At 34.8% G+C, this 19473-nt stretch overlaps 1 protein-coding gene across 1 annotated transcript in view; it reads left to right on the top strand.

Moving 5' to 3' along the window:
• Positions 1-2778: 2778 nt before the first annotated feature.
• SGOL2 (shugoshin-like 2 (S. pombe)) overlaps positions 2779-19473 on the top strand; it is a 19343-nt gene continuing 2648 nt past the window's right edge. Inside the window, exons 1-7 of the mRNA XM_012725025.1 lie at positions 2779-2829; positions 6505-6639; positions 8594-8769; positions 9839-9916; positions 12409-12494; positions 14294-14526; positions 15533-18697. Of these exons, the coding sequence (XP_012580479.1) occupies positions 6507-6639; positions 8594-8769; positions 9839-9916; positions 12409-12494; positions 14294-14526; positions 15533-18697 (3871 nt within the window). The 5' untranslated portion in view covers positions 2779-2829; positions 6505-6506. The remainder of the gene's footprint in view (positions 2830-6504; positions 6640-8593; positions 8770-9838; positions 9917-12408; positions 12495-14293; positions 14527-15532; positions 18698-19473) is intronic.

The following is a 19473-nucleotide window of genomic DNA, read 5'->3' as shown; positions in this document are numbered from 1 at the left end:
CTTATAACTGAGGCCTTGCAAGATCAGTGGCACTCTCTCAGGCTGGGCGGGTAGCCTGACTGTGACTGAGGCTATTGCCAAGACCCTTTTGCTCTCCCCTGGAGTTTCCAAGCTCACATCTCTGTCCTTTCCAGAAAAGCTTTAAATCACCCAACGCCCTTTCCTGCTTCTATCAGTCTGTTTTTGTTTGGGGCAATTCAACCTGTCAGACTGATACAAATTATCAGATCAGATGTATGCTAGAATATAAGCATATTATTTCTACTTTTATTTATTGATTTGCAGTGTTTCTTTTACTGGGCTCCCTTTCAAGGACTATTTTTCTTGGGTGCATTTTGTTTTAGCAAAACGGATATGTTACAGAGGATTTTTGTTGCAGCTTGGCAATTTGCTTTCTTTCTCCCTCTCCCTCCTGTGGGTCCAAGCAATCAAATTTTAATTGACTGAAATCTACCTTTCAATAGAGAAAATCAAGCAACTAATGCATGTAATGATAAAGAGAAATGGAGGAAGAGGTACAAAATTCAGTGCCTTATGCTGGAGAGTATCATAATAGAGCTCATTTAATTTAACTGATTTATTTTACAGAGAAGAAGCTTGCAACAAAGAACATACAGCTAGTGAGACTCAGGAGATAACTAACTGTATCTATGCACTGCTAGTCCAGGGTTTCTGCCTCTATCCATCATACCAAGAGGCAAATGCCCAAAAAGCAAACTCATACCAGCTTACATTTAGCTCAGTTACATACACTTTTTAGGTTTATGGTTGTGTGTAACAAAAACTTGCATTTTGAAAAATCTAAGAACAGACATTTTGAAAGATTTACAAAATTCTTGGTTCATTAAATTCTCTCTACTACTGTGAGATAAGATAATCAGTACTTTTTCAAAAAATAAAGCATTGGCATTCATGTCTTGATAAATTTTTAAACAGCTCTCCTTTCTGTGACTTCCCTACTCCCTTTTTTATATGTTGGTTTTGAAATTTTAGTTGTAAAATGAACCAAGAAGAAAGCATTATTAATATATTGAACAATGAGTCTTTTGTTTGGAAAACAATACCCACAAAAATATATTGGGTATTGTTATTTATTTCACAAATGAAAAAAGAGAAGCCAAGAGAGATTATGTGACTTGACTAATAGTATATAGCCACTAAATCACAAAGCCATGACATGGTTTGTTAAAATAAACAACAATATATATTAAGAATTTAATGTGTCGGACTAGGTAAACAAGATATATGGCTAGTTAAACCTTCCAAAACCAGAAATTTCTATAACCAAAGTACTACATTTTAAATGACCACTATTAAAGTTTTTACTGTAATTTTAACAGTTGGCTAGTCTATACTTTTCTACTTAAACAAGATTCATGTAGCCAGATTTCTTTGGAGACTTATCTTGAAGAACATTAGGCTAAAAGGTCTAACTCAAAATTTTTTGTACTGTTTTGTCTGGATTTTCTAAAGTAAAATGGAGTCATGATACTTCACTCTTCCTAAACGAGAAAGAAATTGATGAAAATATAAAACTGATGGAATCGCAGTGTAATCAATTAAATCTAGATGTAAACTTGTTTCATTTTTAGATTAATTAAATACAAACAAAAAATTTTTCCAAATTCTTTTTAGTAATTCTTTAGATTACTAAAGTCACTGTGTAAGGAAACTAAGCTAACTGACTTGGAACACAAAGTGAAGCGTGTGTATGTGTGTATGTGTGGTATGTATAACAGAAATGGCATTCTTGAATATTTATTGAAGCAGACAATATAAAACCTAAATATTAATGAGATCTTGGGTTTTTTTTTATGATAGCAAATTTTATCTAGTGTCAGGTCAATTTATGGTTCCAAGGCTTTATTTCTTTCTTTAAAGACTCAAAATAATAAATTCTAGCACATTTGAGGGAAATTCTATTAATTTAAAGGTCAGATCTATACTCCGTTATACCTGTAGTAATCACTACTTGATTTTAATTTGGTTCCCAGTTAAACCATGTCTTTTTTTTTTTCATAATTCCAAACTGCTCTTTATTTGAATTAACACTGGTTTACATCATTGTATATAATTTAAGGAAGAGGTCCAGTATTTATTTTTTAAGATTTATTTATTTATGCATACATAGGTAGGGTGCAGGCCAGAGGTGCAGGGGCAGTGAGGATTCACCAGAGACAGAGTAGGGAGCAGAACAGGCAGATCGACAAAGTGTACTGCTAAGGGGAGCAGTGGGCGAGACAGGAGAGATCTGCCATGCCATGTGGGTCACCTCCAGGGCCAGGGGTCCAACTCGCACTAAAGTAACTGCAGCCAGCTTGCAGTGCTGCGTCCTAACCCGTTGCGCCATCACAGAGGGCCGAGGTCCAGCATTTTTAAGGAAAAACGGAGAAGCTTTTTAGTGAAAACTAGGACTGGTATATTGCAAAGATGAAAACAAACAGAAGGATGTGGTAAGCAGGCAGACTAACTGTAGTATCATTAACAACAAAACCTTTCAAGACTTCAGTTTAAGATTTTTTAGCTATCTGATTGACAAAAGGTAGCTGTTTTAAAGGCACACTTTCTTCTCAACCACAGGAGATACTGCAAACCCATTATCCGCTCTGAGTCGCAGGGTTCAACTGACCACGTCCCCTCCAGGCACTCGCGACGAGGCCCCGCCCCTTCCGTCTCCCACTTCCTGGTGACCGCGCTCCTTTGCGCCGCCTTCTCGGGACTTGATTGGTTGGTATGGCAACCGCCAACGGCTGCTGAGTTTAAACCCGAGCTCAGGCCGCAGGCGCCGAGCTCCCGGAGCGGGGTGCTGGCCCCCCACGCTGAAAAGCGGTAAGTCAGTGCCTGCCCCTCCGAACCTCTGGGTCCCTGAGTCCTTTGTCAGTCCAGTCCCGCGCGGCGCCCCATCTCGTCACCTTTGCTTTTCGCCCTCCGGAATCCGCCCCGCGGGCCCGCTGGGCTAGTGGGGTTAGTGGGCGGAGGTGGATTTCAGCCGCTCCCTCTTTTCCCTGGGATTTGGGCTCCGATGGGGAGAGATCTGCTATCTGAAAGGTCAGCTTCTTGAAGGAAGGGACTGCTGTCTTGTGACTGCTGTGCACCCTTCTTTAAGAACTGTCTCTAGCTCACTGGGTGCTCAGGAAGTATCTGCTGCGGGAAGGCTAGAAAAGGATTGTCCAGGTTCTTGAAGGAGCCCCTTTGGAGCGCTCTGTGTGTGGAAGGGAGGCCATGGGTGATGGAAGATCGGGGAGAATTTAGAACTTTAACTGGGTCGTTGTGTACTCGTAGGACTTAGGAAATAAGGACAATGATGTGTTTTAACTGAGGGATCCAATTCGGGTGAATTGGATGTGCAGCTGAATATTCTGATTTAGAATTAGCCAAGATGCTACTCAGACAGGCGCAGAGCAATAATGAATAGATAATAGTAAGTACAGACTGGACATCGGCTGCAACGCTGGGCTCATTTAGTCTCTACAACGCGACGCCTTTACTTTCTATAATTTTATAACATCTGGAAATTGAGACTTGGAGGGTTAAGACCAGATGGCTATTAAATATTGGGACTGGACTCTCACCCAGTTCCATCCACTACTTATAATGCTTTAGTGTTGCCGTGTGACAGTTTTCCAAGGGCCTGGTTTTGGCTTCTCAGGTCATGCTTGGTGAGGTCGTTAATATGGAGGAGGACAGAGCAGTGTTATAGAAGACTGATTATCTGCATGAGTATTTGGGTAGGGGCTTGATAGTGTTAACAGGTTAGGTAACCAAGAACAACTTTTTTGGGGAAAACAGTTCAGCTCTGGTTTCATAAAGTATTTGATTATCCTGATTGGATTTTTTCTTTTTTGGAGATGAATTAGGTTTCTATGTTCGGATCTCTTTCAGGTGTGGGACACACATGTGTGCATGGAGTTTGTGCTTGTGCCAGCCTCTGTTCTATCTATGGCATGTATGGTGATCTACTTTGAGCTACTTAATGTTTCTTTTTGGCAAAACTTTTAGAAGAAACAGTGAATCAGAGGTTCCTCGTTCAAATTATTCTCCATTGCATAAATGTATCAACTTCTTCACAACATAGTCAAAGGAGACTTACATTGAATAGTTTTTTGCTATTTGCAATTTCTTCCATCAACAAATATCCGTTAGCTTCCATGCATCATGCAATAAGGATACAAACATCAAAAAACCTTGACAAAAATCTGTGCCTTCTGTGGAACTCATTTATTTAATAGAAGACAATGTTTTTTTAAGCATAGTTTATGCTAGACATTGATATGTCAGTGTCTATGAAATGAAATTTAAAAAAAAAATAAATTGGAGCCAAGTATGCAGTTTTAAATAGTTTGGACTAGAGAGATTTATTAAGAGAGTGACATTTGAGCAAAAACTTGACAGAAATGAACAAACCCTAAATTTATTTGAAGGAAAAGTTGATACAAATGAGAAAAGGAAGATAAATATTCTGCCAATGGAAGCTTGTCAAGATGGCCAACTCAGCTGGCTTTAGTAAGAACAGTAGTTAACTTGTCAGGGAGGCACTGATTGGGGGTGGGGGGAGCTGGCAAAGGGGAGCAGAGTCAAATTGCATGGTACCTTATAGGCTCCTAGGTGAGATGGAAAGCTGGAGGGTTTTAAACAGAATTGAAATGAACTTACTTAAGTTCTAAAGGAATTATTTTGCTTACTGGGTTGAAAACAGATAGGGGAGAAAAGGTGAAGCAGGGACACGACTTACATAGCAGCAGCAATGTACATGAGAGAATGGCACCCTGGAATAGAGCAGTGGCAGGAGAAATGATGGGAAGTGGCCCATGTGACTATATTGTGAGAGTTGGGGCCAGCATGACTGATGCTAATAGAGTGGGTGTAAAATGTGAAAGCACTTTCTGACTTGACAAACTGGAGGGTTAAAGTTGCCATTAAGTGAGATAGAGAGGATATAGTGGAACAGGTTTGGGTGAGGAGTTTAGAGCAGGTTAAAATGGTCGATGCATATTGAACTCCCTTGTCAGAAGATGAGTAGACAATTGGATTAATATCTCTGGAAGTAATTAGGGATTTAAATTTGCAAGTCCATCTGCATTTAAATGTGTAAATCAAGGCACTTGATGATCTCTTTGAGGGATTATATGCAGACAGAAAAGATATGAGAAACAAGTACTAAAATATGAGGCACTTTGATGGTACAAGATTAAAGAGCTGGCAAAGAACCAGCAAGAGACTTAAAAGAAGAGGTTGGTGAGTAGGAGAAAACCCAAAAGAAAATGATGCTTTGGGAAGCAGGTGAAGAAAGTCTTTTGGGGAGAGGGTGATCTGATGTTCTTAGAGCAAGTAAAATGGACAGTGGTCTTGATTACTGTAACATGACATTTCAGTGACCTTAGTGATCAGTGTCCTTCCAGTAGCATTGAAAGCAAAAACTAAATTGAACTGCATTAAGAGAATGGAGATGAACTGTAGACAGCAAATATAGATACTCTTTAAAGATCTTTTGCTATGAAGGGAAACAGGATAATAGCATTTCAAAATCTAGAGTCCACTTGTTTTTTTCCTAAATGGTCCATTTTCCTCCATTTACATGTGCCCTTCTTCCTGGGATACATGTTAATCTTAAAGTTTTAAGGTTTGTCAACAAATACAGGTTGTCTTCATGTTATTTGCCAGGTAGAGTTCTATGAGTTGGATTTTATGTCAGTAAATAAAATAAGTAAAAATTCATGCCATTATGAAACCTAGGTTTTCAGTTGGGGAAGGCAGCTAACTGAATGCAGCACCCACAACCAAAAACACATGTAGTTCTTGAGACTCCTTCCTTGCTTTGTTCTCTTACCCCCTCTGGTAGCCGCACTTCTACAGTCAGGTCTCTAGACTTGGTTACTGATTTGGCTTTCAGGTCTCTGCAGATGGAAACAATGGGCTTGAAGAAGATGGGAGCTTTGGTAGTGTCCCAGTACATGGTTCAACATCTACTAGGCCATCTCAGTAGAACCTTTTCCGTTCCTACTCTGCCCAGGCAGAGTTCATCACCTTCATGCTTTGCATATTATATCCATTATTCTTGTCATGTGAGTCTCATGTTTTTATTATTAGATTTTAAGTTCTAATAGGCCTAGATCTAATAGATAGACAATTTTCATATTTTCTGCCTACTCTTCCAATATCATCCTCACAGCCCACGTCATCCCATAAAATTAGGTGTGTCTCTTCCATGCCTAATTCTGAGGTTACAGTTTGAATAGCGTCTGTACTCACACTGTTCTATGAAGCCATAGCCTGTTTTGTCTCCAGTGCCTAACCTAACCTGGCACATCAATATAAAAATAGTTTTAAATAAAAACCAAAGCTAATATACCTTTTTTGGATTCTACTTTAGACCACTTTCAAATTTTATACAGTTTTACAAATATTTACATAGAACAAATGTAATTGTTACTTTTTATAATGTACTTATGTTATCCTTTTTTATTAATACTAAGATTTCTTTCTTTTCTCCTTTTTTTACTTCAGTGATGGAGTACCCAGCGATGGACACTGGCTCACTTTTTACCTCAGGAACTAAAAGACATGTGAGAGAGAAAAGGAATTCAAAGACTGCCAAGTTGAATGTTTCTCTTGCTTCAAAAATCAAAACAAAAATATTAAGTATGTCCCATTAGTTTTAAAGTATACTCACAATTTTACTTTCCCTGGAGAATTGACATAGTTAGTACTTTTCAACAAGTGTAAAATTTGACTGTTTTGTTAATCAGTCCTTTTTTCCCAGTTAGTCTTTCATAACTCCTTCCACTCTAGTCAGTTGGCTAATTATAATGACTTAAACTCAGTAGTGACAACTGAATTGTCAGCAGTGAGACTGAGGTAACTCAAGGCAGCCCCTATACTAGGAGAAAATACTAAAGTGACATTTCTGGAAGAAAGCTTAAAGAAGTAACTGGTTGTTCTGGAATGCTGTAGCAATTGGATAATTGGTGACTTAGACAAGGTAGATAGGATGTTGATAGATAGGGTGTCTTACTGAGTAATTTTATATAAGCAGAGGTCTGCATAAAGACATTGAGAACTTTGGAGTCGGGATTTTATGAATTCTGAAACTAAGGTGTCAGAAAGGCAAGAAATCGGTGGGAAAATTCCCCACGGTAATTTTTCTTTTACTCCTGAAAATTACCCATTGTTCAGACCCATTTTAGCAAGAGTGGGAGTGGTCTCCTGCTGACATAGCACCCATGAAAGGTAATTGTGTATACCTTGTAAAATAGCTGAACTTCCTGAGTGTCTGTAAATCATAATGTTGTTTCTATCCAGATTCCCTGAGACCATGTTGTGAGACCATCTCCTGTAGTGGCTGTTTTCTGTACCCTTTCCCAAGACTTCTGTACATCCACTATTATGATTACTGAGTTTGAGGAGTGCAACAGGAAAATATTGTTATCTTTCAGCTTCTGAAAGCCTTAAGCTGCTGCTTGTCTGTTTTCATTTGCTCTATCAAGGATGGCTCTCTGAAACTACTTTCTCTGTAACAAAGATAAAGTACTTTCTTGGTCCTATTTTTTTAGGTGTTCAAACTCTCCTTGAGTTAAAAATATTATTTTGTAAAACACATTTTACACATGCTATACTTTTCTTGAATGGAATGTGATATTGAATAGTGACAAATAAATCAAACTTCATGAAAATATAATTATGCTGTAAGCATACCAAGGGAACTTATTAAATTTAAATTGAACTTCTCACAATGAAATTCCTTTACTATCAAAAAAAATCTTTCTGATTTAAATTGTATTTACATATATGTAAAGAGAAGAGACCAAGTTTAGATTGTTATAAAAGCCTAGAAATAAAAGGTAGAATATAGTGAAGGTATTAAATCCCACAGAATTTAATAATTTACCCAACATTATGTATGTACCATTAGTTTTAAAGTGTACTCACAATTTCACTTTTCCTGGAGAACTGACATAGTACTTTTCATCAAGTGTAAAATTTGACTGTTTTGTTAATTGATCCTTTTTTCCCATTTAGTCCTTTATAACTCCTACTCCAGTCAGTTGGCTAGTTATAAATGACTTAAACTCAGTAGTATGTTACTATACTTGCTATACTAAAACCCTTTCACTCCAGGCTTTGAAAAATGGACTTGTTCATTTGTTCAGTTCTGGAGCCACAGAAACTAGGTTTAAAATTTTCGTATTGTCTCTGCTAATTCCTTTGGGATATCCATTTAGAGCTGTGGGGTCAGCTTTTCCTCTTCCTTCCAGCCAAAGGTAAGAAGTAAGGTAAGGGAAAGGTATTAAGATTTAAGTTTTTGTGACAGCTTAATTGTCCAAATATTGTGTCAATACTAGAGTCATTTTATTTTGACTTTATATTCATAAACAGTCTGTATTCTTCACAACTCTTATTTTTCATTTTCATTTTTATTTCTTTAACTTCAAAATTGGTGTATATTTTTTCAAACTATGTCAGTATTATTCTGTTCTCCTGCCTTCATTTAAAAGTTGTAAAGTGAAATACATTTTTGAAAAAATAGTTTTATAAAGGAATATGAACATTTACTGAGGTATACTTTCAATACTAACTCTAAAAATTTTTTTTACAGACAATTCTTCTATTTTCAAAATTTCTTTAAAACACAACAACAGAGCATTAGCTCAGGCTCTTAGTAGAGAGAAAGAAAATTCTCGAAGAATTACAACTGAAAAGATGTTATTGCAAAAAGAAGTGGAGAAACTGAATTTTGAGAACACGTTTCTTCGCCTAAAGCTAAATAATTTGGTATGGAAACTACCTCACATTTGAAATCAAAATCACAACTGAAATATTAACTATATTTTAGAGGTTCTGAAATTTTTTTCATATCTCCAATTATTGTATAAAATTACTGAATGCATGTGCCATATTAATGGACAGATTATTTGCAGATAATAAAATAAGTATCTTGAATCTGTATTCTAAATTGTGCTTGTGTACAAACCAGTATAACTCAAACCAGTATAACTCAACCAACTTTAATTGCTTATCATAAGCAAGGCTTGGTACAATGGATACATCTTAAGATAGGCGTAATTCCATGTAAGTTATAAATACTAGCAAATTGAAAGAGTCCCAGAGTGTGTGCTATTTTCTAATCTCAGCATTTCATTGACTGTGAGCCACATAGAATAAAGATGTAGTTGTTTGCTTTTCTTCCCAACTTCAAATCTGTCCAGACAGGGCACTGCCATTGATTGAGTAGCCAGGCTGCAACTACAGATGTGACTTTAAAATGAGTAAGAAATTAATGTGAAATTGGAAAATGACCTACAGTGGGCCACAAGAGGGCTAAGTCTCAGCACTTTGAAGCTGTCTGCAGCCCCCTGCAGCACAAGTTTGATCTCCTGTTAGGGTGGTGACCCACATTGTAGCAGACCTCTCCTGTCTCACCCATTGCTCCCTTCAACAGTGTATTTCAGTCACTCCACCTGTTCTGCTCCCCACTCTGTCTCTGGTGAAGCCTCACACCTCACCACACCTCTTGGCCTACACCCCAGCTCTTGTATGCTTAAATATAATAAATCTTTTTTAAAAATTGGAAAAAGACCTACAAGAGGTTTTAAGCTCCTTTGGCTGGCAAATTATGTTCTCTTCCCATATGATGTATTTTTATGGGAAGATAGAAACATGTGAGAACATTTATGATTGATAGCTCAAAAATGAGAGAGAATAATGCTATTTGAACTCTACAACCTAGCATCTTTTTAGCTCATTGTAATCTCAGTTATTTTCTAAGTCTTTTCAACTTACGATTTTTGCAAATGTTTGGTCAGTCTTAATTGAACAAGGGGTATTTATTTTACATACACAGAATAAGAAGCTTATAGAAACAGAAGCACTCATGAACAATAACTTGATAACTGCAATTGAAATGAGCACACTTTCTGAGGTAAGTAGAATTTATGTGTAAGTAGAGTAATATTTTAGCATTACTAAGGATTACAGATTAAATAGCTTCAAGGTTAAAGACATATTTTAAACTTTGTACACAAAGATGATAAATCACTTATAACTGAAAAATAATACATTTGAATTTGGTGTAATTATTGAAATTATTAGATGTAAATTAGATTTTGATTACAACTAACATAGGTTAGACATTTCAGTTGAGCACAATAGCCCCTAAGCCAACTCAGAAACAAAAGATATTAGTAGAAATGTGGCATTTCAAATTAGGAAAGAATTTGTATGCTAAAAAAAAAAAAAGAGAGAGAGAGAGGAAACAACTTTTGGGGGGGGGATGTAAATAGAAGCAGATTCTATCATTTTCTGAAATAAATTGTAGGTGAATTTCAATGTAAAAAGGCAAGTCATATAAAATGAAGAAGATACAAATGAATTCATATTATGATTGAGAGACCTTTCTATACCTAGAAGCAAAGGAAGTTAGTGATAAGTTTTCTTAGGAAAAAATTGTTAGATGTCTAAAAGTAAAAAATAAAACGTAAATAGCAAACTGGGGAAATTAAGACCACATTCTGGGGTTTTCAATCTCATCCACTGCCACTTTCTGAAAACCGAAACACTTGTTCTTTTTCTCACCATACTACTACCTTCAACCTCTTTCTCTCTAGCCTCTTCAATAACAGGCCTCCTCTTTCCCACTCCTCAGATGTGAGCCAACTGCCACCTCAGGGGTTCTGTTCTTGTTTGCTTCCTTCAAATCTTGACTTGAGTAACTCATTGAAGTCTTCATGGCAACCCTGTACAAATCCAAATCCACCAGCACCCCATCCCAACATTTTATAGTCTGCTTTTGCTCTTAATTTTTCTCTTTAGCACTTAACATTAACACATGCAAATTTATTGTTCATCCTATCAGAATATGTCCTTTTTGGATAAAGGATTTTTGTCTATGTCCAAGCAATGTCTAGAATATAATGCAATAAATACTTACAAAATGTTGGATAGTGTTTTCCCATTAAGAATTACTTTTTAAATGTGAGGTTTAGATATTTATCCTGCAGTATTTGTTATTAAACTTTTAAAATAAAAAAATTTAAATAATAAGGAATACTTTTTTATTATCTGTGGTGATAATCAGTCCTATTGTCTTTCTTTTTAGGTGTGTAAGTATGATTTAGTAGCTTTCTAATTTTGAACTTCCAGAGTAAACTGCACAAATGAGTTATTGTTCTTTTAATGTGCTCCTGAATTCTTTTTGCTGGTATTTAGTTTGGAAACTCTTGCTATTCATATGTGAGGTTTCTTTGAAGTTTGTTTTTTGGTTTTTTTTTGTACACTCATTAGGTGTTGATAAAAATGTTTTATGGCCTCTGTTAACACCAGGATGACAGTACTAATGAAGGAGGAAGGGAGATTGTTACCATTGAAAATCCTGTTTCTCTATTAGGCTCTTTTGTTATCACCCTAGAGAAGGGCCTCTTTGGTAGCGAGTTAAGAATGGAGTCCAGAGACACCAGGTGTCCTTCACAGACACTGCCTGTGGGGGGTGGTACTCATTACAGCTCTTCCCTACACCACTCCTGACAGCCCTCCAGGTTTAGAGGGGAGTAACCTTGTTACATATTGTTTGAGTGAAAGTCTGGTTTCCCCATTTAACTTTTGCTTCTTGGTCAAAAGTAATTGACCAAAATAGGTGAAGGTTTTTTTCTGGACTCTTCTATTTCATTAACCTATTTTTTTTTTTCTGTGTTTATGCTAACACTATACTGTCACAGTTACTATAGACTTCGAACTTTGTTTTCTTTTTTAATCAAAGTTGTTTTAGCTATGTTATATCATTTGCATTTCAATGTGAATTTTAAAACCAGCTTGTTAGTTTAGCCATACCCATGTTAATGATACAGGCTGACTAACACTGTAGTACGAAGATGTTGTTGTGGTCCCTAATTTTATTGTCGGTATTAAATAGATAAAACATGTTCAGACACCATATCAGAAAATATAGAATATAGACAAGCAAAATCTAAAAGATTTTGAATTTTAGATGGCTTTTAAAAATATGCATTTGTATATCTTAAGGATATGATCCTGTATTGCTAAAGAATATACAATCTTATTTCAATTTAAAAGAGTATATTATAATGTCCTGTAATATATTACATAACATTTATCAAACATGAGTAAGTTACATGTATATATAGAGATGTTGTATGTATATATGTGTACCCATTTGTATTTATTCCTAGACATTAAAGGATGTTTGGAAAAGTATACCAAGGTATTAGTGGTATTGTCTTTGAATAGCATATTAAGGATGAAATATGTTTAATATTATCACATTCTTATTTAACTAATGCAGATATTATTCTATTGCTATTGGTTTCCTTATATAATTTGGTAGTTTAATAACACGATTTAAGGGGATTAGAAGTTTTTATTGTTGCTATTCATTTTCTTTGTTCTTTTCAAAAATAGTTTCATCAGAGTTCCTTCCTCCTGCCAACTAGCAAAAAGAAACGAGCTAGTAAACAGTGCAAGTTGATGCATCTTCCATTTGCAAGGTGATTGCTTCAAAACTTACTTGGCTAAATATTGACTTGCCCAATTCTACCTGAATTAAATTTTGAGTAGTTATTATGAAGAGAACCATATGATATATGACAATTTGTAATTGATCTCATTTTGTATAACACTTTGATTATATATCCAGTTAACATGGATCTTCATTCCTTTTTATCAACATGTATAATATTTTTATGACTGAATGATACTCTTCTGTGTGGACATACACTACATTTTATTCATCAGTTAGTGAACACTGCACTGTTTCCACTTTTGGACTATTGTGAGCAGTGGTGCTATAAACATTCGCATAGGACTCTGCATGCACATAGTTTTCAGTTCTATTGTTTATTTAACTACAAGTAGAATTGCTGGGTCATACAGTAACTCCATGTTAGACATTTGGAATTTTCCAAAGTTGTTGCACCATTTTACATCACTAGAAGTAAAGTATTGGAGTTCCAGTTTTTCCACCTCTCCAGTACTTGTTATTATCTATCCTTTTGGTTGTAGCTGTCCTACTTGTTATGAAGTATTATTTCATTGTGATTTTTGATTTGCATTTCTCTTATGATTAATGATAGTGAACACAGATGCATGTGTTGATTGACTATTTTTATATTAGGGTCATTATCTGACTATCTTTTTCTCTTGAGTTTAAATCATGTTTTTCTGTTGCTTCATAGGTTGTACAATATTATTATGCATAGGTTGTATAATATTATTTGCATAATGCACATTGTAAATCCTAGGTTCTAGAATATCTAAACTCGGTTATGTTCCTCCAAGTTTAAAGTTTTTACTTTGGTAGACAGGTACCTTGTCTGAACTTAAACTTCTTAACTCCCCTGTGATAAGCAACATATAAAATCTTGTTTTAGCTCTTTTACCCTCAATTAGACTATTTGGTATCTTCCAAGTGTGTGTGTGTGTGTGTGTGTGTGTAAGAGAGAGAGAGAGAGAGAGAGAAAGATTCAGGGATGAGCAAGAGATTCATAATATTTGGGCATTTCTACCTCTCCTGTTATTTCCCTCTTATAGTTGTCTTTATCGATTCTTGTTGAACTAATAAGACTCTAGATTTATAACTTTTTAAAATAGTAGAGCTGATTAAGTTTGTAAACAGTGGGAAACTCACCCATCTGTCAACCCCCACTCCTTCTGTACCCACTTGCTTTTTTGTTCACACTCCAGAAATTTCAGGTAGTTTTTGTTGTTATGTTATCTGTGATATCTTTGGCATACAAGGCAAAAAGCTTTAGCATTGGAGAATATTACTCTTCATTCTTTGAATTTGAAAAGGCTAGTTTTCATTCTTTGAATTTGAAAAGGTTACTTTACCAAATTATTTCAGTGGGATTCTATCTTTTTCTATACATAATTTAACTACTCTAGGAATATGACTCTAGTCATATTTAGTCAAACTCTTCCATAGGAAGTTTTTGGGCATTCTAAAGAATTAATTATAGGAAAATTAATATTACTTGTGAGTATACTAAGTATATTTGAATTTTATTTATTTCACTATTATCCTACTAGCCCAACCAGTGGTACATAAATTATCTCCTTTTGGGACCCCTGAGGCTATGGGGTAAGAAACTTTCTTAGTTTACTTTTAAGTTCTCTATTATTAGAAAGTACTTACTTCCTATCTGATTGTCTTCATTGAATATAAAAAAATACCAGAATGGATTTGTGGTTGGATCTTAAAAAAAATGAAATCAAGAAAATGCTATACTTGTAATTTTCTAAATAATTTTTATAAAATACAGAATTCTTCATTCCTACTTATTGCTAGGGTTCCATTAACTTCAGATGATGATGATGAAGATGATAAAGAGAAAATGCTGTGTGACAATAATACCAAATCAAAGACATCACCTGCTATTCCTCCTTCATTGTCAACAAGACAATCTTTATCAACTCAGGACAATTTGGAATTGTTATTTCTTAAAGAAAATAATCAGAATGAGTTTGGGTTAGATGACTCAGAACATATTCCTTGTTCTATTGTTGACATATTTCCCAAAGGTGAGATTTTTATTTAATTCATTTTTAATATCAGTACTAGTTACAGTCATCATATTTTCTTCTTGAGTTTAGTGGTGTATAAGCTGTTAATAAATTGATCTCCTATGTTAGAACTTTGCTAATTTGTACCATTTAAAACTCTGGTTAAAAAAAAAAAAAAAACCCTAATAGTAAATATGCTGACCAGTGTCAGACCTACAGCAGTGTAATACTGTTTTTCTGAAAACAATACTGAGGAGTGAACTGGCCTAAATAGCTAATCTTAGTATGTTAGCTCTTCTTGGTATGAATGGTAGGGTACTGTATATTTATTTAGTTTCACCTTCTTTTCACAGATAACAAAAATTGGATGTAAGGTTTTTTAGGTGTAATGATATTTTTCAAGGTCATAACCAATTAATGGTAAAGCACAAACTTGAGTTTGGGTAATGATGGAGCAAGAAAAAAAATGATGGTATCTATATTTTAAATTCATGACATTTCAAAATATTAATTGTCTGGCTCTGGCATATACAGTTGTTACAGATTTTCAGACTGGTATATAGAGACTGTAATGAATTTAAAGCTTAGATTTTTTCATTTCTAAAATTTATGTGATACACACACACACATACACATATACATATACATATACATACCGTTAGCCTTTTGATAGTAATCCATGTTGGAATTACACTTTTATTTGGGTTCGTTTACAGCTCTTCTCTCACTCTAGAAATATATGTTAATGACTCTAGTGCTGGCTAAACTCCATTTTAATTTGGGATCAATGCTAAATGAATCATCAGTGTATGTTCTCCATAGATACAAATGGAAAAGATAAATTTTGAATGTCCTAATAATTCCTGCTTTAGTTTTTGCCAGTGTAGATTCTTTATAAATATGTAAACACAATATGTTATCAGAAATTCATTGTGAAATAACTTGATTTATAATTTAATTTGTTTAAAATAGTAAATTCTTTGCTGTTACTTATTTCTGAATATTATTTCCCTTTATTTCATAGAAAATCATTCTCACTCAGACCAAAGTTCCAAGATTTCTCTAATGAGTGAGATGAAAAATGTCCAGTCTATCAGCCACATAAAGAAGAAACCATCTCTTAGTAATGTGACTGAAAGGAAGAAACGTGTATCATCTTGGGAACCAAATAATCCTTCTGCAGACACTCCCTGTGTAGCAGATTTAGATGAACAACAGATTTATTGTCCAGAATTAAATTGGAATAATGATATGAATAATCATACTAATGAAGTAAATGTTAGAATGCCAAGAAATAAGCAGTGCCTTCCTGAGCCTTCTGAGCCTACAGGTGAATCTACTGCAGAGGGCATGAATCAAGTCCAGGATAATGAAGACTTTCAATTTCAGAAAACTGTGTATGATGCTGACATGGATTTAACTGCTAGTGAAGTAAGCAAAATTATTGCAGTTTCTACAGGAACTAAAAATAAAAGTAATAAAAAACTAAACGATTGTGGAGTGAAAACTTTTAGAAAAGTGAAAGATTCAAGCTCTGAAAAAAAGAAAGAAAGATCAAAGAGAGAAGTGAACAATAGTACAGATGTTAATATTGAGAAAACACTTGAAAATGGACAAGAAAGGTCTGTTGTCCTGGATGACAAAGGGAATAAAGAAGATCTAAATTTTATTTTCCATACTAAACAGCAGACTCAACAACTAAGCATGCTGAAGAAAACAACACTTCATAATGACTTTAGTCAAGATGATAGACAAAATATACTTCATAACAAAAAGAAGAAAATGCATGCAACAAATGAGCAAGAGGCAACATACTCTTTCCCCCAAAGAGCAGATAAATGTCAGCAGGAGAGTAAATCTGATATGGGTCAGAATTCTCTAGCTTGTAAGAAAAGTAAAACTTCTAGACAGACACTTGTGATTCAGACATCAGAGAAAGGTAACTTACTCCCAAATCAAAAGGATGAGGAATCCATTTCTGAAAACCTAAAAGTCATAAATGAATTTCAAACAGCTGGTCTTCCCACCAAAGATATCGGGAATTTATGTGATTATGAAACCCAAAATACATTGGATTTAAAAAAACATGTCACTGATACACAGTCTGTTCAAAAAAATGAATCAAAAATAAATAAGAAGCTTAGGCAGAAGATAAACCGAAAGACAGAAATAATTTCTGAAATCAACCAAATATATGAGGATAATCCTGAAGGTGTACATGGCCCAGGAAAATACAACTTTTCCCTTCAAATCCAAGAGGGTAAAGAAACCATTTCTCCAAACCTAAAGGCTTCAAATGAGTTTCAAAATCATACTCATTCCATCAGCAGTAATGGAAACCTGTGTAATTATGAGACCCAAAATATATTGGATTTGAAAACTCCTATCACTGGTAGGCAATCTGCTCAGCAGAATGAATCAAAAATAAATGAGAAATTTAAGCAAAAAGTAAGTCAGAAGACAGAAATAATTTCTGAAGTGAATCATTTACATAATGTCAAAAATGTGTATTGCCCCCAAAAGAGTAACACTTTAATGCAAAAGAATAGAGAAATCTCTGAAAGCCTGGAAGACCCTAGTGAGTTTCAAGCACCTGTTCATTCTACTAAAGATAGTAGAAATGTGTATCATCTTGACACTCAAGATGTTTGGGGAATGAAAAAGTCTGTCCATGATCTGGATCCTTGTCAAAATAAGTCAAGACTAGATAAAAAAACGAGGAAAAAGGTAAATAGGAAGACAGAAATAATTTCTGAAGCCAACCAAATATTTGAGGATGATGACATGGGCATGCATGACTCAGAAAAAGGCAATTTATGTTCTCTAGCTCAAAAGGATAAAGGAATCCATAAAAACCTAAAAGACTCTAATGAGTTTCAAATTGTTGATCCTTCCTCCACAGACACTAGGAACCTATGTAATAATTGTAATAATGAAACTCAAAACATTTTGGAAGTGAAAAAGCATGTTATTGATATACAACCTGCAAAACAAAATGAACCAAAAATAAATAAAAGGTCCAGGCAGAAAGTAAATCGAAGGACAGAAGTAATTTTGGAGGTGAACCAAACAAGTGAATTTAATAACAAAGGTTTGCATGATGCTGAAAATGTTAACTTCTTTTCCCTAGCCCAGAAGGATAAAGAAAACATTTCTGAAAACCTAGAAATTACAAATGAATTTCACACAACTTATCTTTCTACTAAGGATAATGGAAGTTTATGTGATGTTGAGACTCACAGTACATTGGGTTTGAAAAAACAGGTCACTGATTTGCAATCACCTCAGCAAAATGAATCAAAAAAAAATAGGCAGAAAGTAAAACGGAAGACAAAACTAATTTCTGAAATGAACCAAATATATGAAGATAGTGCTAAAGATGTGCAAAGCCAGGAAAGCCATACAAAATATCTTGATTTTAAGGTAAATAAATCTAAACAAATGCTCGAATGTATTACTAGTGGGTACAAAATGAAAATCAATAGTAGTGAAAAGGAAAATTGTGACCAAATTTCAAATCATTCCAAACTAGATAGAAAACATGGGAAAAAATCACCAGGCAAAGCAAAGAACCTTTTGGCTGATGGTAAAAATAAACCTAGTTTGAAGTTACCGAATTCTTCGCAAACATCTGTCTCAGAGTCAGGCTTAAAACATAATACTAAAGAAGCAGATTTGGATCCTGGAAATCGAATGAAACCACATAAGATTCCAAAGCAAAGCACTACAACTCTGACTATAGAAGATACTCCCTTTGGGGAAGTGACAGAAGCAGGAGAGGGACAAAAAAAAGATAAAGAGAAATCCAAATCAAAGCGAAGGAAGACCTTCATAGAGCCTTCTCCTGATACACAAGAAGTATTGGAGATAATACCTGATGCCAGTCAGGAACTATCATTTGAATCAGAACAAACTGATAAGGAAAAAGCACTGGAAAGTGAGACAATTATCAAAATAAAGCCAGAATTTTACACAAAGGTGTTTAAATCTTTATCTCAGATATATTCACCTAATATACAAGATTCTTCCTTTAACCGTGTTAATGAGGGTTCAATACCTTTGAGTATTTCTTCTAGTAAAGAGATGAAAGAAAACTTTACCCAGAACTCACCAATAAGTGATGATGTACACGAGAAGATGAAAGAAATGGATTTTAAAATCAACCAGAGAACACAAAAATCAGGACTAGGTAGGTATCAATACCTCAAGTGATCAAGTTTTAAAAGTGTTTTTTCACTCAATGAGTATTTTCTATTATAACCTATTATAAAATTTGTAATGGAGGAATTGAAAGAAAGTTTAATATTTTGCGTAAGCAAAAATATCTTGACTATAAGCAAAAAAAAACTAATTTCACTTTTGCCATAGTGTTTTATACATTTGAAGGAAGTTGAGTATTTTGAACAGTACTGAATAGCCCTGGCTTGATTTTTACCAGAGGCATTTGCAGATTTCTAGAGAGTAGGACTTTCTCAAATAGCATATATTTAATGTGATCAAAGCATTCCAGTTATCATAGAAGATTAAAAAGTAAATACCAACTCCCATTCCTCAGAGTGCACACAGGGAAAAAGTACGGAATACAATGGTGAAATGTAGGGGAAGTATATAATATGACATATAATGGGGAATAATTGTGAATAGAGGAACCTGCAAATATAAAATAGAGTAGGAAGCGTTTTAGGTCTTAAAGGATAGATTTTTACTTCAAATGTTTTGGTCCTTCCCAGTTAATGACAGAAAGTTGAAAGTAGGGGATCAGAAAGTAGGAAAAACAATCACCTGGAAGAACTGCAGTCAACATTTTTGCATATTCATACAGACTTGAATATTTGGACTTTATATATTTGAAATCATACTATGTATAACATTACTTGTCATGTTTTCCTTAACATATTCTTCGAATCGTGTTTGTTAGAAATTTTGTGAGTTAATTTTCTACTGGGAGCCTAATGTTTATATATA

This window comes from Condylura cristata, unplaced genomic scaffold (assembly GCF_000260355.1).
Source record: "Condylura cristata isolate star-nosed mole 26May11 unplaced genomic scaffold, ConCri1.0 scaffold00002, whole genome shotgun sequence".
Lineage (NCBI taxonomy): Eukaryota > Metazoa > Chordata > Mammalia > Eulipotyphla > Talpidae > Condylura > Condylura cristata.
Note: the sequence above shows the minus strand (reverse complement) of the source record. Positions and strands in the feature narration are given on the sequence as shown.